Here is a 23,128-nt window from a genome sequence, read left to right as displayed (position 1 = left end):
AGAATAACAAGTTTTTATTCTAGCATAAACTTTCATGGAGTAGAACTCACTTTGTCAGTAAATTATAGCCCATGAAAGTTTATGCTGGAATAAATTTTGTTAAGTCTTCAAGATGCCACTAGATTGCTTATTTGCAACAGTACACTGAGACAGCTACCTCTCTACGAAATAGGATGACATTGATAACATACATACACACAGAGAGAGTGGTAGAGGATCTGCTTGAGATACAGAAGGTCCCAGGTTCAATCTTTGGGACAATACTGACATTAATGGACCAATTATCTGATTCAGTATAAGGCAGTTCACTATCTTAATTATTCACAGTTAATTAAATCTTGCTACTATTTAGGAGTATGGGAGATGTTTACTTGCATTTTATTATTAAACATCCACAGATCACCTCTTCTTCCCCAACCAAGAGAGGCACAAAACAGCATGAAAAATTTGTGGGTTATTTCTCTTTCTTATTTAAAAGTTTGTTTTAAAAGTCATGTGAAGCATCCTTCATTTTCTTCCTTCATTTCATTATTCATCGTCATCTAGTGACACAAATAAGATACTTTTAGGTTTTTAGATATATGTGCAAAATTACTTTATAATTTTTGAACTGCACTATATTATTTCATTCTGGTCTCTCATAACTTGAAACCAGCAGTATCCCCAGAACAATGCAACACCACCATTATAAAAAAAATGTCCTGGATTTTACTGTAGCAAGTTCATTCACCTTAGGCTTACAGAATTATACATGAAAAGAGCAATTTGTGCCAAGTACATTATAGTTCTGTAAAATCATCAACTACATTTTGGGTGAACATTATTCTAGTTTCTTCAAGATTTTGGCTATTTTTATACACCAGGCTTAAATCAAGGTGTCCCCCTCCACTTCATATGAGAATGTAAAATAATACACTAGCTAGAACATACATTGGATTTTAAGACTGCTTTCCTTTTCTCTAGGACCCACACTATCATATTCAAATAGCAAACAAGGGGCTAGACAGCACTTTGTTCATGTGTGAAGACACCCATAAGACCTTCAAGTTGGGAATGACTGGAGCAATTGTATGTCCTCTGACATGCATCTGTTAAAAGTCAAGAGCCCTGCCAAGAAAAGAGGCAGATTTCCCCAAGTACCCTTTCACTATCATTTGTTGAACGAAGGGAAAAGAGGTATGACAGGTTCTCTCACCACCTAAAACCTAGTTTTTCAGTCATAACATCCTTTTAGATTGAAAAGTTCATTTTAGGTTTATACTATTTATAAGTTAGGGTATAAAGTTCTATATATTTTTAAGATATACTCTTTAGTTCTACTCCACTGGTCTAAAAAAAAACTTGCTCTCCGCCCCCGGACCAAAAGAAGCCAGGTTATGCGTGACAAGGTTATGCGTGGCTTTTTCGGTGGCAGCACCAGAGCTCTGGAATGCTCTTCCAGAAGCCATACGGGCCCTGCGGGATCTGTCTGCGTTCCGCAGGGCCTGTAAGACCGAGTTGTTCAAGCAGGCCTTCGATGCTTGACGAAAAGACAGCTGCCACCGGACATCACACAGAATGCCGGTGATCACTGTTTGGAAATTTAATGCTGCCTATAATGTATGGATTCAGCACTATATAATGGTTTTAAAAACTGTAATATGTTTTTAAAAACTGAAAAATGTAAATTATGGTTTTATATGTTTTATTGGTTTAATCGTGTGGATATGATGTTGTGAGCCGCCTGAGTCCGCTTGCGGAGAGGGCGGGATATAAGTCGAACATAATAAATAAATATTTATCAAACAAAGACAATTGAAAAAGAATTTCCAATAATACTTGGTTACTCTTTAGTAGAAAGAACATCCTTTTGCTTCAAACAGTCAAAGCTAAAGCTCATTTCCTCCCTAGATGGAATCCTGTAGATTTCCCTTTGGATAAATATTTAGCATCTGAAGTTCAAACTATATATGATGCTCAATCTCTGAATGTTTTCTTCCAATTTAATTTACTTCAAAGATACTGCAGGAAGCTGTAATCTGGAATAAATGATAGTGCAAGGAGAGAAAGCACTCAGCTATTTTCTTGGAGGCCGTATTTTCTATCAAAAACACTGTCCCAAGCTGCTTTTTGCACCCTAGGGTTGCAGCTTTTAATAGCGGCTTTGAGGGAAGCTCAGGGAAACATCTCCATGACTGACATGTGCATGGACCAGTGCACATTAACATTAAAAGTCAGCCACTGTTTCCCTGCCTAGAGCCATGCAGTACTGCCTACAGCCATCCGGGTAACTGGAACCATTCCGTTCTATACAACACTGCAAACCCTTCATATGTGAGCTAAAGGGTAGGCAATGCCAGACTTTAGTACAGGGACAACTTTGTGTGTTTACAAGTCAGTACTAGACCTGACCCTTGAGAGATGTGTTATAAACTCAAGACCAAAAATCAAGAAAACCAAGCAGCGAACTCAACTGTATTTGAACAGATTTATTATAAGAAAACTAACATGACATTAAGTAAAAATGCAAAATTGTGCAATTATGGCAAAATGTTTAAAATTCCACACATTTGCCGTCAGAGGACTACAGTACTTCTTACTAACATACCTGAGCGCTGAACATCTGATGCCATTTTTAAATAGATTTCAGAACACAGGGAGTGCTTTGATATTATGCAAACCACATGCACGGCACACGCAACAAAACCAGCTGTAGTAGGTTGGACGGGGACAACACACCAAGCTCTGCTGCTGCACAAGCAAGAAGAGGCTTCATCAGGTCAGCACAAACGGTGGAACACGTGCACAGATCGGTCCTTGAAAAGGGAGCAAAATCTGGAATAAAAAAAACTGGGATCTTTTTTCCAGCATGTTTTCTTATCCCTTCCTCCCCAATGTGTTAAAATGGAAGATTGGTGACTCAACAAGAAAGGATAAATAAGAAAAGCAGGATGGATGGGGAAAAACCCAAACCTGGCCCTGGCCCTGTTTAAGTTAGCGCAGTTACAGTAACTCTGGTGCAGGCTTGCATCATCTAACCTCACACTGTGTGGGATTGCCTTTGAAAAAAATACAATTCTAAAAAACAAGATTTACATTGGAAGGCAGGAGGGACTTCTCACGGGATAATTTAAAAGCAAGTAAAGAACTAAAAGATTCATGGTTAATATTACTGCTTAAACAATTATTCATGCAGAAGACTCACTGTATTTCCACCCACCCCCCATGGCAAAAGTTTCAAAAGTTAGCTTTCAAGCATGTTACTCCCCCCCAGTGTAAATGGTTAGAAAAAAAGATCTTTGTATTTAGTGCAGTTTTTTTTTTAAATGAAAAGTTAAGAACAAACCTACTGCAGAAATAACTACAGCGTATTGTATTTCGGTACATCACATGCCAGGATCATTTGCTAACTTAAACTAATTTCTTAAATTTCAAGTCAGACTGACATTTCTACTAAATAAATAGAGAAGATTGTCAAAAAGCAGCAATAAGTATTGTAAATTTTTTCAACCAAACTTAACTTACTGAAAGATACATAACACTTTTTGCAAACAAAAAAAACTAATGCAACATTGTAAGGGAGGGTGCTTCAGAAAGTTTGCAGCTAAGAATCTTACAACAGAGCTAGTACAGCCAAATAAGGAGTAAGAAATAAAGTTAAATACATTAAATCAACTGGATATACCTTTTAACAGCATCCTCAAGAAAGTCTAAGGAAACCAGAATGCAATGTCATTTAAAGTTCAACAACTATACTTAGCATATCAAAGCCTTAACCTCTGGTCTAGAAGAACCAGAACTCTCATCTAAGGAAGCATGTTGACTGTGCAATTTTGCTTCATGACTGCTTTAGGAGTGTTTTTTAAAGCAAGGACTGAACACATGACTTGCCTTTTGTCTGCATTTAGAGTTCACTGGTGACTTTAAAAAAAAAAAACTAGTTTAATATCTGAATGCTCTGGACCTCACAGGACTTTCTCACTGCCCCCTCCTGCAGCAACTCACAGAGGTCTGAAAATAATGTTGCTGGGAGTTGGAGACTCTGAGGAACAGTGTGAGGGGCAAAGCCGGAAATGCATGATTGGATAGAGGCCACCAAGGGAAAGTTTACCACTCTCAAGGGACCACAACAGAAACCTAATGTATGTTACAGGCCAAAACTACTGTACCCTTTAGCGATCTGAAGAAGTCCAAGACAAAAAGCTGTTCACTGAATCTCTGGAAGATGAGGTATGTAATAGAAAGAGACATTATCATGCTTTCAATAATTTCACAGTTGTGTGTTCAATGTATTGTGCAAGGTTTAAAATCAAGTAGATTCATATTTACACAAAGAAAAGCTGACTAGGGAATCACACAAACCAAAAATTTGCTGACCCAATACCATTCTAGATTTAACCATTTCAGCCAAGAGCTGACTGACTGACTGATTTATCAATTAGAAGTAACGACCAACCTTGGGGTTATATGGCCAAATCATCTTGGAAAACAAAACCGAATTAATGAAAGTAAGACATACTTCATTCTTCAACAACCGTGCTCTGAAACGTGTTACTCCTAGCAAAGAACCACTAATAGGAGATCTATCATAAACCTTGGTGCTCAACTGGATCTGTCATTCTAAAACTATTTGGAAGCTTAATGAGAAACTCTCATTCCACCAATTCAGATATATGACAGCCACAGAGAAAGTGGATTCTTATTTGGTACCAAAAATTATTTTCAACTGCAGACTTCCAAAAGTGGTTACTGGATCACCAAGAAAGCTCAGTAGTGCAAACTTTCACAGAAACAATTGGAGGGCAGGATGCCAGGCAACAGACAGAAGGGCTGCGGGCATTGACAGATAGCCAGAATGGCTTCCACACTGGGCTGGCTGGAGGCGAATATTGTTTTGTGACAATTCAGCAGCTGCAAGCGAGACACATGCCAAGAACAGCAACAATAAGGAACCCAAAGTCTTGTACTCCCCCCACCCCCGTCAAATCCCAAAATTTTGGCTGTCCGACAGCATTCAACGCTACATTGTCAAACTTATCGCAGGATGGACAAAAAAAAAAGTGCATTTAGCGCTTAGCCTTTTAACAGATGGAACGACTCCCCCAAAGTAACAGCCATTAAGACTATTTAGCCTATCCTACATAAGAACTAGATACACAAGAAGTTCAAACAGGGGGGTTCACACACAAAGCAGCAAGGTACATGCTTAAGACTAGACACAGTAATACTACCCAACTACCATAATGTTGGCAGTCTAAATTGACCCATTTCAGACTTAACATATTTAAAATGAACTAGCACCATTGGGTTTAAGCCCTTCATGGAGTGACCAACAAGTTCAACTGCACATTTGAAGCTCTGTACTGTCGCAAACTTTTGTTTCTCCAAAACCTAACACAATGTATAAATACAACAAACATTTCAGTACCTTTATACACATGGAAGAGGTATAAAGACTGTGTATTTGCCTACTTAGGGTCACTGAATTATAATAGCAAACTACTGATATTGCCTCAGATTTTACCCGTATTTTAAATAAGAAGTTACTTCAAACTTGTTCTCTTCACTTTAGCTATTAACATTAGAGTTGCGTTCACTGGAGTGCATAGTTACCCCAATCTATCTACTCTTGCTTTTAGTCAAACTGTCACTCTAGAACAACATGATCAAATGACTAGCAGAGAAAAAGCTGATAATTGCACTTTGTAACCCACTCCTTACTCTGCAGGAAAACATCCATTAGGAAACTAAACCACCAATTCCCTTCTCCCCACTGCAAGCTTTAAAGAGCACCCATCCCCATGTTTAAAAAAAGCCATCAATTTCAGCTCACATCAAATACTGACAGAATTGGTTTTTCTTTTAAAAACAATTTTTCTGCTAGCATTAAATACCAAAGTTACTAAGGCATTTTACCGATGGAAATTTGGGGGGGGGGGGGGAGAATCAAATAACTTTCTGAAGACACTGCGGATACAATTTAGCAACAGCACATTCAAAATGACGTCCAAGATCCCAGAGCTTATCTGGAGTCTCATACACCTTCTGCCACTGGTCATTAACTTCATCATACTGATAGAGAGAATTCTTCCTGCTGGTTCTGAAGACATGTTCTTCGACAGTTACTTGAGTAGCTCGCACAAACAAATGAAGTTTATTCTTGAGGACAACAAGTTTAATGTAGGGATTAATGGACTGGTCACATGGGAAGTCTTTCTTTCGAGTCCACTTGTTTAATTCAATGTCATAGGCCTCTACGGTAAACATACGCTGATGGTTTCCACAGGTTCCAGCAATGTAGTAGATAGAGTTGTTGTAGACAGCTGCCAACCCCTGGATCCTAGGCACAGTCATGGGAGTTAAGAAACCCCAGTAATCTTTTCGAGGATCATAGCAGAGGAAAAACTCTCCTACAGACAGAAACAAGAGAGATAAGGTATTATTGGCCACATTCCATTATAAGACCTCATGCCTTCCATCTCCTAAAGCACATTTCCTTTGCAGGTGCTTATTTACCCAATCATATCTTACAAGGAAGTCCAGTACAGTGGTCATAAACCTTTCCAGACCTGGGACTGTGTGCAGCACTGAACCACAAACACATGACAAGAAGTCATGTGACAGAATGGGGGTGACTGGGCAAGGGGGAGCCAGAGTTAAGGTTTTGCCACTGTCAAGACTAGGTCTAACAGTGTCAGGGACAGGAAACATATGTTGAGCACTAGGTGGTATACTATATTAAGGGACAAGCCAAAGTGAAAGGCTATGGCTCAGTAGTAGACCATTTATTTCACAGGCAGAAGGTCCCTGGTTCAATCCCTAGCATGTCCAGTTGAAAGGACCAGGCAGTAGGTGATGTGAAAGACTTCCACCTGAGACCCTGGATAGCCACTGCCAGTCTGAATGACAATACTGACACTGATCGACCAATGATCTGACTCAGTAACAGGCTTCATTTGTATTTGTGTGTCTGTGTAAGGAGTCCTCTATCAAGGGACCTTGCCTTGCCATTCTGCTGCTCTTGTTCTGTGACTGCAAAGGGTCAGGAGGCAGAGAGCTCTCGTTCCCCATGTGTGTGCAGCAGCAGCAGCAGATCCAAAAGGGGAGAGGAAAGAAGGTGGTTTTGTAGCAGCTTGCAGCTCAGCCTGGTGGTCTCCAACTTATCTGATGATCTTGAGCAATGTACTGAAGACCACTGAGCTACTGGACTTGAATACTGCTGCTTTAAGTTTTATTCCCAAAAACATAGTCATGTTTTGAGTCCAAGGAGATAACACAGGATAGAAATGTTTCTAAATAAATTAAACTGAATATTTAAGCACTAACTTGCTTGTTACATACTGCTCAGATATCATGAGCCTTTAACACAGAAAGTAATGAAGAAGTTATCATAAAAATAGAGTTGGAAGGGACCTCCAGGGTCATCTAGTCCAACCCCCTGCACATTGCAGGAAACTCACAAATACCTCCCCCCCCCCCCATAATTCACAGGATTCTCATTGCTGTCATTATCAGTCAGCAACTCATGTCATGGTACAGAACTCACATACATAAGCCCAAATCATTTTCATAAATGCATTTTCATACTTTTATGGAACCTGTGAAACATAAAAGGAATACTGATGATGTTGTCTCCTGGTCCTGGGATTTCAGAGGCTTAATGTTTCTGAATGTGGAGGTTCCCCACGCTCACCATGGCTAGTAGCCATTGACTTATCCTCCATGAATCTATCTAATCCCTTTTTAAAATGTTTTATTCCTGCAGCTATTATTATATCCTCTGGCAGCCAATTCTACATTTTAATCACTCACTATATAAAGTAGTATTTCCTTTTGTCTGTCTTGAATTTACTACCCATCAATTTAGATGCCCCCTATTCTAGTATACTGGGAGAGGAAGAAAAAATTCTCATTGTCAACTCTCTCCACACCATGCTTAATTTTATAAACCTCTTATCATGCCCCCCCCTCCAGTTATCTCTTTTCTAAACTGAAAAATCCCAGACTCTTCAGACTTTCCTCATAGGGAAGGTGCTCCAATCCCTTAATCATTTTGGTTGCCCTCCTCTGTACTTTTTCCAGCTCTATAATGCTTTCTGGAGATACAGTGACCAGAACCATACACAGTATTCCAAATGAGGCTGCACCACAGATCTATACAGGGCATTACAATATCAGCTGTTTTATTCTCAATCCCTTTTTTTGTAGAAAAAGCCCAGCAGGAATTCATTTTTAAATATTAGGCCACACCCCCTGACATCACCATTGTTTTGCACAGTGTTTAGCCCAGCAAGAACTCATTTGCATTTTAGGCCATGCACCCTGAAACCAAGCCCGCCAGAAGTGTGTTCCTGCTAAAACAAAACAAAACAAAAATACCACGGCTTCCCTTTTCCACCGCAGCAGCACACTAGGTTGACACTTTCATTGAGCTATCCAATACAACACCAAGATCTTTTTCCCTCTCGGACTCAGCAGGTTCAGACCCCATTAGCCTATACCTGAAATGGAGAGTTTTTGTCCCAGTGTTCATCACCTTAGACTTACCAACACTACACTTAATTGGCCATACTGTTGCCCACTCAGTTTCTGAAGGTCCTCTTGTATCTGTTCACAGCCTTATTTTTCATCTTTCTGATTAATTCTGTGTCTTCTGCAAGCCCAGCCGCTACACTACTCACCCCTAGTTACTGGCTTTTGCTTCTATTTTTGCCAGTTCAGTTTTCATTCTTTTCTTTGTCCTGACCAGGAATCTCCTCTTCCTCACCTCCCAGATCTCACATCGGTTCTTTGAGAACTTTTGCATCTCTCTGTGGAAACGGCAATTCTGCCCTTAACTGAATCTCCTTTGTCTTAATATTATACATTTCTTTTTCATGTTCCCTCTCAACTTCCCTCTCTCTCTCCTGCTGTGCCATTTTAGCTAATGCTTTTTCTCTAGCTGCCTGAATTTTGTCTAACTGTATTTTGTTGTTCCTTTTTCCGCTTCAACTCTTTCTCTGCTTTTTTTGCAAATCTATGGAGCTTTGGCCAGGGTCTGCAACAAGGGGCCAGTAACTAGGCCCAAATGTCATCAGTATCAAGGAGGAGCTTACAGTAATGCTAAAACTTGGACTTATTGTACCATCAGAAAGTCCTTGGACCTCACCAGTTATTTTATTCCCAAAAACTGGATCAGACAGTAAGATTCTGTGTTGACTATCAACACAGTTACATCCTCAGATGTATATCCTATACCAAGGGTGAATGAAATAGTGAAAACAATTGGTGCTACACATTTTCCACTTTGGACTTACTACTGTGCACATAAAAGGGAAGGAGAATGTCACTGCAGATGCACTCTCCAGAACCACCTAAGGGAGGAGGTTGTTAAAATAGGTTTTTGATGTATTCTAAATGTTGTGTATGTATATATAATGGCATTTAAATTTAACTTTTGGTATAAAAGTAAACAAAAAGGTAAAATGTACACATACACTTCACCCACTGCACAAGAGAGGCTTGTGAGAATGTCCCCTAAAGCAATGAATACAATGGATGGGACAAGTGATGGACTGCACTTTTTAAAAGCTATGAAGTGCTGTACAGAGTGAAGGACTGTGATGGTTTAATTCTTCACAGAAACAGAGAGCCTTGAGTGACAGGCTGATCCAAGCAATCTTATTGGCCAGCAGTAGCTGAGCAGAGAAGAGAGCTGCATGCTGAGGAGTCAGTCAGATTTCTGCTTTAACTGAGTTGAGTCTGATTTCAGCCTTAGCAGTTCAAAGACTCCCATTCAGGTCAAAGATAGATCTTCCAGTGAGAGAGAATTTCTCTACTCAATCAAACAGGGAGTTAGCTCTGAGGAGTGATGTGATCCCTGGTGTCGTGTGGTGTGCTTAGAAACTGCCTGCAGAAACCTTAAGAGTCAGTTAAAAACTCAAGATGAGTACTGGTGTTTCAAGACAAGGGGCTTGGGTACTAGAAAGAGTGTACCAGCCTTCTGGAAACCAAAAGAATTACAGAATAGTCAAAGAAAGTGTACCTCGGAAATTTTCAACCCCTGATTTCACCAGGCCTTTCCCCTCTATGTTAAAAAAAATATTTTTTGTTATTTTTGAATTTCAAAACACCTTGAGTACCATTTAAATTGTTTAAGTTAAAGTGGGCTCCTAATCTTTCCCCCAGGTCCTGGGCTGAGCCAACAGCTAAAATTTCGTACTTTAACAGGATGGGACAACCAGAGTTCATCAATGAAGAAAACACATTACTAGGGCAGCTCAGTCAGTAAAGGGAAAGAAAAACGGAGGGGAGGGAAGTGGACAGGGGGTTGCCATATGGATGAGAGGGCATCACAGCACACTTGCATTCTTTAAAAAGTTGCCCTCAAACTGCAGTGATATTTAGGGCAAGTTCCATGTCTCTTTCTGATATCATATTGCCAGCAGATTGTTCCAGGCCCTATAGATTCCTGCGGCTGGACTCTTCGAAACATTTATAACTCTGTGAGGGCCTCACAATGGCCCTATAGAACATTATTAAAATCCATAAGCCATGTTGGATCAGACCAATGGACCATCCAGTCCAACACTGTGTGTCACATAATGGCCAAAACCCAGGTGCCATCAGGGGATCCACCAGTGGGGCCAGAACTCCAGAAGCCCTCCCACTGTTGACCCCCAAGAATATAGAGTATCACTGAAGCCAAGTGTCAGGCTTCCCCCCCTCCCCATTATTCATATCTAATAGCTACAAACCCACCCTTGGTCTTCAGCATTAGGGAACTGATATAGCTCAATCCCAACAGACCAGAGGCCGTAGAAGAGCCCACACTCTTGAGGGGAGATCCATCCTAGCCCATCATATGACTGTCCACAGAGGCATTACCCTCAATGTCTGCCTAGACTAATTTCTAGAACCACCCCAACATAGGATAATGCAAAACAGTAAAAAAGATAACAGGTAAATGGCTATAAGATCAAACAGTTCAATTATCCAACAAACATTCACTAAAAACAATCCATAAGCATAATAACTATCAAACAGTTTTACAAAGCTAGAAAATATCTGAAGTTTGGGTTTTTTGTCTGTTAGCTGCAGGGCTATTTTTCTGGGAAAAGAGGTGTCAGGACTCAAGAGGGAACTGAAGGAGAAACACAAGGGATTCTTTGAAACAATATTATTTTCACGCACTATGGACTTACCTCTACTTTAAAGCATTTTCCAAACTTTAGATAAGTCACCAACTTCCTCAGTTCTTTTTGAGGTCTTGCTTTTGATGCCTAGCACTGAATGATGACCTTGAAGCAACCTTGTTTTAACATACCTTGTTGGATCAAAGACTGTCGTGCTCTCCTGGTGCCCCTCATGAACTTCTAGACATTTTTTGAGAATTTTGTTTCCACAGAGGTTCCGGAACTCCAACCCGGGACACTCCCTCTGGAAAAAGCCCTGGTCAGTTGCATTCAGATCATGCATGGAGATGGTAATCCACTAGGGGGTGCTCCTGCCAAACAACTGATCCCAGTACTGGGCTCTTCATCACCTCTTCTCTCACAGGGAATCTTTTTTTAGAGTCCAGATTCCATGTGCTAAGACAGCTGCAATTTCTTCAGGTGACAAGGCTATCTTCCTGGAACAGTCCACGCAGGGTCCACCAAAATTTAAAAGTTCCCAGCTCAGTCTCTGCTTTCTACTCGTGCAACAAGTCTGCAGCCTTGATTCGTCACCCCCTCACACCTACTGGGAAACTGCTCCTTTGTCAGAAAAGTCTAGGGAAATACTATTCCATCCAGCCAGGAGGGTCTGATGAATCAGGAAGCAAACAGCTCTGCTTGGAGGTTTTCTGAGTAGGTGTAAAAGCACCTCCCACCCTCCACTTTTTTCCTCCTCAGTACGAGATTTATGCGCAGCAGCATCCATGGAATTAGGGGATGCCTGATGCTCTGAATTTACGATCCAATCTATTAGCATATGCATTGCCGTGGAACAGCCAGACCCTGGAGGGAGTTCTGAGGAACAGCTGGATTCTGTGCCTAACAGCCACCAGCACCTGAGTAAACAGACAGGACTCACAGCTTGCTGCGGACACACAGCCAGGAGGCAGTGAAGTGCTGGTTTCATCCCTCAGCTCTGAGCTGACAGGTCAGATGACTGACCCTAAACTATCTCCCCTAAGACCCCCCAGGTCAGCAAGAGCAATACTGGCACAGGTGTAGTTTACAGTCCAGATGGTCAAGTTTGCCTCTAAGCTCAACATCAGCTGTCAGTTGCAGAGAAGGAACATCACCAGACACAAGAAGCAGGTATGATGCAGAGCTTGGAATGCATAAAAGTATGGTGGAGGAAGTCTTCAGTGTAGCTTCAACACATTTCCCTTAGATGCTGACCTCTTGCTGCTATTTCTTTTGGGAAAACTGACCCTGGTCTGCTCATACAACTCTTGTATAATTCACAGATTCTGTTTATTAAACTCTGGCATCCTGCCTCTGATAACAAACACCAGTTATCTGCCTGAATTAACTTTGCATACACTGGCACTAGGGGTGTGCATTCAGTATAAACAAAACCAAATAAATACCCCCCCCCCAAATACCATATTTAGTCAACCAAATAGACACACTACCCTGATTCAGCTACCAATATAGCTGTCCTGAATAAAGCTGATATTATTCAGCTTTTATTTGGGAACCACTTGGAGAAGGCATTTAAAGAGACCACAGTCTCTTCAAATGCTTTCTGACATCACTTGCTGAGTCATACCATGCTATCAGCATGGGCCAGCTTGGAGAAGGCATTTAAAGATACTTCTTTAAAAGTTTTCTCCAAGCTGGCCTACACTGGTGCCAGTGCAATAAAACTCAGCAAGTGAACTCAGGCATTCAAAGAGTCTCTCAAGTGAACTCAGAAGGCATTTAAAGAGACCACAGCCTCTTTAAATTCTTTTCCCCCCTCCACTGAAAGCAATGTAGGATGGGGGCACCTTCTTTGGGGGCTCATAGAATTGGACCCCCTGGTCCAATCTTTTGAAAACTCCAGGGGTTTTATGCTGCAAATTTGGTGCCTCTACCTAAAAAAAAATGCTCCCCAGAGCCCCAAATCGACTCTGCATTATACCCTATTGCGGCAGTCCTCATAGAGTATAATGGAGCCAAATAAATTCAGGTTTCCTTAATATCTGTCCGAAGCCCAACACCATACCAATATTGTGATGCAGGAATACTGGGAAATAATATATTTTGGGTCCAATAGACCAGAATCTGGGGATTTTTTCGCCCTGCGCATCCCTAACTGGCACCTGCTTGTATGCCCTCACTAGAGGGAGCCCATCCAAGGAGCCACCTTAGAGTGGACTGAACACTTAGCTTCAAGATTCTGTTCAGGAGTTGGGCTAAGCAGTTGAAAACAAATCCACCCTTTGCCTGCTGAAGTTGCTGCTGCAATGAAATTGGCTCTGGGTTAGGATGATTATCCAGTCCTCAGCATTCACAGGATTTCACCATGGGTGCATTTCTTCTTGTTGTTTCTTCATCAGTTTTTTCCTTCAGAGTGCTACCAGCACTCACAGTTCCATTCCATTTTCAGGTTCCACTTCTGGTTTTTGTTTTCTCTTTCCACTTAATTTCTTCCTGCATGGCGGCTTTCTGAATTGCTGGCAAACATTTCACCAAGAGGCTGGTATGTGGCTTTTCTTCCACATCTGCCAAATCAGCCAGGATGTAATTTTCTACCATGCTCTCCTGCATGGCCACTTCCTGAGCTGTCAACACAGACCAGGGCAGCAGGCTCATATTCTGTTCTTTTCTCTCTGGCCACTATTCCAACTTCAGAGGTTCAGCAGCAGCTGCTTCATCAACAGGGGTGCAAGCACCAATTGCTTTTGGCCAAGCCATCCATCTTCCCCCTGAGACCACCAAATGACATATGACCAAACTTCATATCTCTCATTGGAGCCTGTCAGGAAGATGACTCTTCAATGCAGCCTCTTCCCTCTCCTCCTTTGGTGTCTTGGCATATCAGCTTTCTTAAAAAAAAAATCTTAAATTTTTTATTGAAATGTCAAGATAAAAACAATATGCATAATACTGTTTACATCAAAATAAGAATAACACAAAAAGTGCCAGCGGGATACAATAAGTATTCCAAACAACAAATATAGCAGAGCTTACTAAGTGTAACTCTTACAAAACTAAGATCAAATCTAGAGACATTTGAAAATCGTTTTCTACAAGAAATTCTAAAAAAGGAAACCATATCAAAAAAACCTTTGATTCATAACTATCAGTATCTTTCTGCAATAATGAGTCTGTTATTTTGTCCAAGATGAATAAATCATATATTTTTAGAATCCAGACAACAATCAAAATGGGTTTAGTATTCTTCCATGTCATAGCTGTTATTAATCGTACTGTTGTGCATAAAATTTGTATCAATATTTTATTGTGTGTATTTAGTGAATAGTCATTCCATACATACAAAACTAATAATTTCAGATCTACTGGTATTGTTTGGCATATAACATCACTAACATTTAAAAACAACCACTTACCACAATTCTTGCACATATTTACAAGGCCACTATGCGTGCCAACAGGTTTCAATTTCTTTGCACCCTTGCCAACACAAGGGATGCTGACTTATGAATTAGGTGTAACTTGTGTGGTGCTATATAACACCTGGCTAACAGCTTAAAAAGTTGATTTTGAATTATATTTTTAGATTGAAATGGAAAAAATACCAGATATTACTCCAAATATTGTTGGAAGAGCTGTGAAATCCTTGTCCGAACTAGAGACATATGTAGGTTGTGACTAAAAAAGCAACTTCATTAGAATTGTATAAATTATATAAATATATCCTTTATATGAGAGAGAAGACTGTTTCAATAGTTGCTCAAAGGCTGTTAACAGTCTTGTACTTTGTTTAAAAGTAGGTTGTGCTAAAAGGTATCTGAACTGTAAATAGGCAAACCATGGCAATGGTTCACCCAAGATATTAGCAATTTTGATCTTGTCTAAAAATTTGCCATTCTTAGTGTTATCCAAATATTCTTACTAAATTATTCCTCTGTAATATGTGTCTCTTGATGTCTTGCACGTTCAAACCAACTTTGGCCCATTAAACACCATGAGCAGGGAAACTGATGGAACTATTTTACTGCGATTTCTATCCCAAACTTTCAATGTATTTAATAAAAATGGATCATCAACTAGTGCTGCTAGTCCAGATTACCTCTTGGAGGGATGGTTTGGGGCGGGGGAGAGGGAATAAGTTATTAGGCAGGATAAAAACTTTTATAATATCCAATTTTTCGAACCAATTAAAGTGAATTCTGGACCAATCATTAAATTGTTCTTTCACAGTTTTCTGAAGTTTGCCAAAAATTTTCTTAATGAGATTATCTAACTGCAGGGGGATTTCAATGCCTAAATACATTCAGCATTCAGAAACCCACTGAAACTTATACAAATTTTAAAGTATCAATTTTAACTAATCTGAAGTATAAATGGGATACACTTCAATTTTTATAGTATTAAGGTCTCGAACCTTGCTAAAAGTGTTAAATTCTTCCATTACTCTTCAAGTACACAAGTGGGGTCAGCCAAATACAGCACTGTTTTGTCAGCAAATATGCCAATCTTAAAATTATGCTTCTCAACATTAATACCCTGGATTAGCACATTTTCTCTGGGATGGCAAAGGGTTCTAGAGATAGGGCAAAAAGAAGTAGTGATTAAGGGCTCCTTTGTTTCGTGCCCCTTGTGTGGTTAAAAGCTTCAGAAATAGAGATGTTTATTTTTAATCATTACTGGGGTGTTCTGTATAAGGTTTCAATGGCTTTACAAAAATTATCTCCAAACTCCATTGATTTCAATATGTGATGTAAATAAGCAGGTCCAACAGCATCAAAGGTTTTGGCACTAAAGTGACAATATAACTGATGGTATTTGCTTTTCACAACAATAATTAACAATGTTAAGTGATTTCCTAATATTGTCCGTAATATTATGATTAGGTATAAAGCCTATTTGGCCACTATTGCTATATCTATGTATAATGCTCCCTAACCGTGTTGCAAGAATAGCTGAGAAGATCTTTGTATCCTGATTCAGAAGATTTATAGGTCTATATGAATTAGGGTCTGTCTTATCCTTTACTTGCTTGGTTATTAGTATAATCATAGATTCATTCCATGATTTTCCTAACAAAAAAATATCACTGAAAACATCTGACAATGGTTGGGCTAAAATTGAGGAGTAAGCTTTATAAAATTCTGCCAGGAATCCATCATTTCCCAGTGATTTATAATTTTAAAAACAATTCCTTCTGTCAAGGCAAGATAAAAGTTAAAAGATTAAAACAACTTAGCGTTAGTAGGAGCGAAGAGACAAGCGGCTGCCTTCCTCCGAGTCTGCGCAGAATGCCCCGGGTAATCTAGTCCCGATTTATAATTCTTTAGGTTCTTTATTGTAGTCAGAATTTCATCCGGTGTTATAGGAGCATTTAAAAATTTTGTGTTCTAATAAAATTTTGTGGGTCAACCTACGCTTTGTTAAATATGAATTAATTTTTGACAAGTCCAGATTCTTTGTTTGATATAAATATTTACAGTATTGTGCAAAAAGATTGGCATAATTTGTTCAGTTGTATTACACAATTTCCCATTATTATTTTTCAATGTAGTGATTGGCATAAAGACAGTATAACCTTTAAGTCTGTGTAACAATAATTTTAAATATTTAGGGAACTTGATCCATTTCTTTTGCTTTAGATGTAAAACATTGTGTTTAAATTGTGCAAGTTCTAATATGTATAGGTTTTGTCTTTCCAGTTGTAATAGTTTGTAAAATTTTCTGTAATTGTTCTTTATGAGCTGCTTCAAAAGTCCCAATTCTAGCTAAACTACCTTGTCTTAGAAGTTCCTTTGGATTTTTTTTACATTATGTTGCCAAAGAAATAAAGTTACCCCATAACACAGCCTTTGCATTCCATATATTCACATGGAAACACCACATCCCAAGTTGTCTGCCAAGTATTGCTGTATAATTGCGTCTATTTCTTGTTTTACTAAATCATTTAATAAGATTCAAGGGTTTAGCTCCATTGTCTATAATTATTCTTTGGTGGTGATCACTCCAATGTATCAGATGCCTAAACATGGTCCCAATATATTTTTGAGCCTATATCAGAATGTTGAAACTTGTTATAGAGAGATGCAGATGATAACATGAAAATCTATTCCTGTGTGGATTTGATGCCCTCCTGAAAAATCGGTGTAGTCTCTTGATGCTGGATTACGAACTCCCCACATATCTAAGAGATCAAATTTATTCAAAATAGAAAAAAAAGTTTTGTCTTTGAGTGTGAACACTACTTAGTCACTCATTTGGGTCCAAGTTTCATAGCTATATCTAATGCCTCATTGATCAAGTGATTAATCAGCACCAACTATTATTGGTCCTTTAGAAAATGTTTTTAATTAAGCATATCTTCAATAAATGCCAGCTGCCCTTCATTTGGTGTGTAAATTGTGGCTATGGTTATGGGCTTCTCATCTAATAAACCTGTCAAAAAGATAAATCTACCCCCTTCAATCAATCTTGATTTTTTCTTGCTTAAAAATAAATTTGCCTGAAATGAGAATGACTGTACCTCACAATTTAGATGTTCCTGCCACATGAAACTTGTGTAGATATTTAGTAGATTTAAAAATATGTTTTGTATTTTTAATGTGTCTCCTGAATACAAACTATATCAATGTTGTTTAATTATTGCTGATTCTATCCTGCATCTTTTAATAATATTGTTCATATGTAGCCATGGCAACAGCCCTAAATCCAGGGGTGGTTTTCCACCAGAGCAGAGACACACCAACACCCTAAAAGACCTCCACAGCAGTGTCCCAAGAAAGTAAGGCTTGGCACTAAAGATGGGCCTGCTAAGAGCCATAGCTAAACCTGAGAGATACAGGTGCCAAAGACAGGGCTGTTCGCCACATTCCTCTTTGCAACACTCCCCCCCCCCCCCGGTCTTCTCTCCTCCTTGGTGGAACAATGGATGAACAATGACTATAATTCAAAGGTTCCAGGTTTCAATATGTTGAGAGGCTGGCCATTGTCTGACAGCAAGCATGGCCAAAAGATTAGCCCATCTCCGTTGGTATGAATAGATTATGACTGATACTATGTCTCCTATTGTCCACACTTTCACATTCCAGGTTCAGCAGAACCTCTCCCCTCCAGCTAATCATGTCGTTCCTAAAAGCTATTCTTCTAGTTGATAGTCTAGATAGAGCATTTTCTCTCCTCAGCTCCAGACTCTCTCTCTCTCTCGGCTTGGCTTCGCGAACGAAGATTTAAGAAGGGTGCAATAGTCCACGTCTGCTGCAGGCTCGCTGGTGGCTGACAAGACCAATGCGGGACAGGCAGGTCCGGCCACAGTGGCTGCAGGGAAAAGTCTGATTTAGGATTAGGATTAGCTCCAGACTATCAAGAAAATAATTAACATCACCATTTTTCCCAAACAGCCATCTCCTGGACCCATTCTCTAAGCAAACATAGAACATTACACTTTTGTATCTAGCACCTGGGAAGCTTTCAACTCACTCTCACTACACAATGGGAATCCCATCTTGCACTGTTCTACAGAACATCCTGACCACCTATGCCTCAGGGTATGTCTCTGCCTACTCAAGGAGGCACTCTGGACATGTTCTGTGTTTTGCGTTCCTGGATCCAACCACACACCCAAGATGCTAGTAATCTTGTCCCTCTCCTACATGGACTTCTACTCTTCAGAGAGGTAGCTATGAATCTTCCATCTCCCCCCTCCCCCCACCAAAAAATTCTTACTGCCTATTTGGTCTACTAAAATCTATTTTTCTGGTGTTCTTGTGTGTGTGTTAGTTTAAATCTGTATTTTTATCGTATTATTTTATTTTTTAATAAAATTCCTTTCTTTATTCAATTGGTTTGGTCATTTCAAAATATCTCTCTCTTTCTGAACTAGTACTGGTATACACTTTGTGGGAATTCCACTCCTAAAAAGCTCTATCTTGGTCTGCCTCTGCTGATTCCCCCATAAAAAGAGCAGACCCACAGCATTTCTGGTAACACACAGCCCTAGAATTATAACGTGTAGATTAAAAGCCATTTTGTAGTAAAAAGGATTGATTTGCCCTGATTAATGTTTTAAAATAAATGAGAATTAAATCGCAGTGAAATAGACTCCTTAACAACTGATTGAATTATTAAAAATTGCAGAAAATTAATTAGCCCAAGTAGGAGACATATAAAAACCTTTGCACATCGCACAGTCCAAACCTCAGATTGAAAATCCTCTCTTATTCCAGTAGTCTCACGTCTGATTCTCCTTTAAGAAATGGTAAGAATACGCAAGTGGTTATCAAAAATAGCATCCAACTTTTTATCCAGCACCTACGTGAAATGCAATGCAGAAGAATAATCTATCCTATTCCCAGTAGCACATGAACTGGATTCCATAATAAGAAAAGGTTTTTCCCCTTATTAATGACTAATGACATTAGAACTTGTTGTAACGAAATAATAATAACAACAACAATAACTACTATTATTATTAGAGTTTAAAAGCTGTGAACTACTGCATAAATTATTGTGCTCTGGAGTCATCCTTCCTGAGGGTCATCCTTCCTGAGCTAAGACAAAAATGTATGAGCTGGAGGCTAAGAATCTGTGAGCTAGCTCATGCTAACTCAGCTTAGAGGGAACACTAGTATCTAGAGATATCAAGTGGTTTTGCTGAAAATAGGTAGTGAAGGATGTGGAGCCTAAGCACTGAGCATCTGCCATTAACCCAAGCTTATGCCCAGCCCCAGGCATATCAGCTCTTGAAGGAATCTTGTTTGTGATGCCACTGTTATGGACCCTGACCAAGGGTTCCATAGGTTTGCAGAAGTTCCCAAAAAACTGACATATGTATTAGCTACTGAAATGCTCTCTATTATTTCAATTATCAGTATAAAGATACCATAGGTATTAATATAACTGCATGAATATAAATTAAAGTTGCTATAGACAATATTGCAAAGGCATAAGTATAACTATTTTTGAAATAATGTTACACTGTTTGAAATAACATATTTGAGATTATAAAAGTTAACTCTGACATACATATGAAGCTATTTTATCATTATCTTTTTTCATTTTTAGAAATGCTCTTAAAATATCTCTGGATTTAAATTTTACTATAACTGTGGTAATACTAAGATGTATTAGAACATATAATGAAATAATCAATGTTAATAATAGCAACAAATGGTAATAAAGTTAGGTTTTAATCATAAGCATAGATTACAGAAACAACCCAATATTATGTATTTTAAAAGTGTTTATGTTCAATATTTACTTTGATGTTATTTGTCCTTGTGATGACTAAATAACAGATAAATATAATACTGATAATAATCCTTTTTCCTTCTTTCTCTACCTCTATTTCAATTTATAATTTAAAAAAAATTATCAAGAACTGACATGAGAGATCTGGATTTACTTACGAGAAGAGCTTTAATAACACATCACATCAAAGGGGATTCAGGGCTAAGATCCAGTCAGCTGGCCTTGAAACATGCACACACACAGAGAGCAGAGCTTAGCCAAACCCTCACAGCTGGCGTTTCCCATTGGCAGGGTTGCGACCCGGCACCGGGCCACAGAGCCTCAATGCTGCGTCGTGGGGCCTCCCGTCAGCGTCCCCTTGCCCAGCGGAGGTCAGGGGACACAGCTGTGCCTGCATGGGGGCCTCCCAAACTCCCCCAGGCCAGCAGAGGTCAGGGGATGCAGCTGTGCCTGCACGGGGGCCTCCCAACCTTCCCCAGGCCAGCAGAGGTCAGGGGACGCAGCTATGCTCATGCGGGGGCCTCCCTACTTCCCGCTGTCTGAAAGGCTCAGCGGGCCAAGATGCTGGGCAAGACTCAGCAGTTTTAAAGATAAGTTGCTCCCATCCCGTTTCTTCCTCTTTTTCTTTCTTTTCTCTTTCTTTCTTCCTTTTGTCCCTCCTTTCTTTCATTCCTTACCTCCCTTTTCCTTCCTGTTTCTTTTATCTTTCTTTTTTCTCTGTTTATTTGTTTCCAACTCTCTTCTTTTTCCTCCCTCCCTCCCTCTTCTTTCTTTCTCTCTTTCTTTTTCCCTATTTGCTTTTTTCCCACTCCCCTCTCTTTCTCTGTCTTTTCCCCGTCTATCTAATTCCTTCCTTCCTTCTCTCTCTCTCTCTCTGTATGCCAGTCTTTTCCTCTCTCACTCTCTGTGTCAGTCAGCCTTTTCCCATCTTCCTTCCTTTCTTCTTTCTTTTTCCTTCCTTCCTTCTCATTGCCAATCTGAGTAGACTGGGAGGGGGGAGAAGCTTGAAATGTCCTGCCATTTCATGTTTTCCCAGGCTGAGAGTATTTTATATTTTCAGTTTTCTACTGTGTGATCCTTGTGCTTTTTCTTGATGTTTTAGTTTTAAAATTGCATTGCAAAATCCCACTATTATTTAAAATTGCATTGCAAAATCCCACTATTATCCTAAACAAAATATTGCAAGTGTTTTAAGCATGTTTGTACATCGTTTCCTGTCTCCCAGCTCCACCCACCCTAAGTCTCCCAGCTTCACCCCCAAATTTTAGTGCGCCACGAAGGAGAATTGCAAAAATAACTGGGCCACAGGGGAAAAAAAGTTTGGGAAACCTTCTCAAGACCAAGAGCATACCAGGCATCTTATACCCTAAATGCTGGCTGTGAGCCCAAAGAATGAAAAATCAAGCTTGGTCAAACACAAGGACAACACAGACCTTGAAGGTAAGGTTTTGTTAACAAGCATGAGAGTGAGAATGTTCTCTTGAGAGCAGCTCATGTTGCCCTCTCCCAAGAGACTTAGGGCAACTAGCAAAGATGGAGTCATCTGAGGCAATACACCCCTCCCTTAGGAACATTTTTATATCTGGCTTCAAAGTTTCTCACAATACGAGAACTTGTGGACACTCAATGAAATTGCTGAGCAGTCAAGTTAAAATGGATAAAAGGAAGTACTTCTTCACCCAAAGGATGATTAACACATGGAATTCACTGCCGCAGGAGGTGGTGGTGGCTGCAAGCATAGACAGCTTCAAGAGGAGATTGGATAAACATATGGAGCAGAAGTCCATCAGTGGCTATTAGCCACAGTGTATTGATGGAACTCTGTTTGGGGCAGTGATGCTCTGTATTCTTGGTGCTTGGGGGGGCAACAGTGGAAGGCCTTCTAGTGTGCTGGCCCCACTGATGGACCCCCTGATGGCACTTGGTTTGTGGCCACTGTGTGACACAGAGTGTTGGACTGGATGGGCCATTGGCCTGATCCAACATGGCTCCTCTTATGTTCTTATATTATTAATCTGAGGCACCATTATTGCTAATTAATTTCTAAGGATTAAAAAATTTATAAAATTAACACAGTGAGAACAGACTATAAACAAAATAATAATTTATAATGAATGGATGCCATTGCAACCTTGGAAGTTTTCAAAGTTGTCAGTACTGTTTTCCAGAAATTGTGCAAGAGTACCTGTATGTTTTATTGGTTTGTAAATGGTGTGTGGCAGTGGACAATACCATCATAAATACATGCAATAACCAAAATCAGGTTATAAATGCATATGATTATCTCTGCAAGTCAAATCAAAACCCAAGCTAAAATCTTTATATATCTCCTCTTGCATAGCAGAAGGGATACTGCATTCCTCAATCTGACATGGAACTAATGAGTAATGCAAGTGATGCCATGGCAAGTTCCAGTAAAACTGAGGTCAGTGACCTTAGGGAAGACTGTTCAATTCTGGAGAAATAGATGAGTGGACAACCATGTGCATGGAATATTATGTGCAGTTCTTTGGGTGTGCTAAAACTGATTTAGACTGGAGTAACTCTTCACAGACTTGGGTCTTTAAATTTGTTCACATATTTAAACAAAGGAGGATTGCTAAAATTTTCTAACCAAATATTATTTTCAGTCCAAACATTTGTTTCTATTAGGGTATTACCATGGGGTGCTTTTTATTTATTTATTGCAAGTCTGCTAAATCAGATCAAATTCTATTTAGAATAACAGACATTCTTCCTATTCATATTTTTCCAGAAAACTCACATCATTTCTGAATGCCTTTTCTCTCATTCCC

The 23,128-nt window shown here is 39.6% G+C and overlaps 1 protein-coding gene across 1 annotated transcript in view; it reads right to left on the bottom strand.

Moving 5' to 3' along the window:
- Nucleotides 1–2,453: 2,453 nt before the first annotated feature.
- Nucleotides 2,454–23,128, bottom strand: part of KBTBD8 (kelch repeat and BTB domain containing 8) — a 46,905-nt gene continuing 26,230 nt past the window's right edge. Inside the window, exon 4 of the mRNA XM_060239504.1 lies at nt 2,454–6,389. Coding sequence (XP_060095487.1) covers nt 5,926–6,389 — 464 coding nt within the window. The 3' untranslated portion in view covers nt 2,454–5,925. The remainder of the gene's footprint in view (nt 6,390–23,128) is intronic.

The sequence above is a fragment of the Heteronotia binoei genome, chromosome 5 (assembly GCF_032191835.1).
Source record: "Heteronotia binoei isolate CCM8104 ecotype False Entrance Well chromosome 5, APGP_CSIRO_Hbin_v1, whole genome shotgun sequence".
Taxonomy (NCBI): Eukaryota; Metazoa; Chordata; class Lepidosauria; order Squamata; family Gekkonidae; genus Heteronotia; species Heteronotia binoei.
This window is presented reverse-complemented; position numbering and strand designations above follow the sequence as displayed.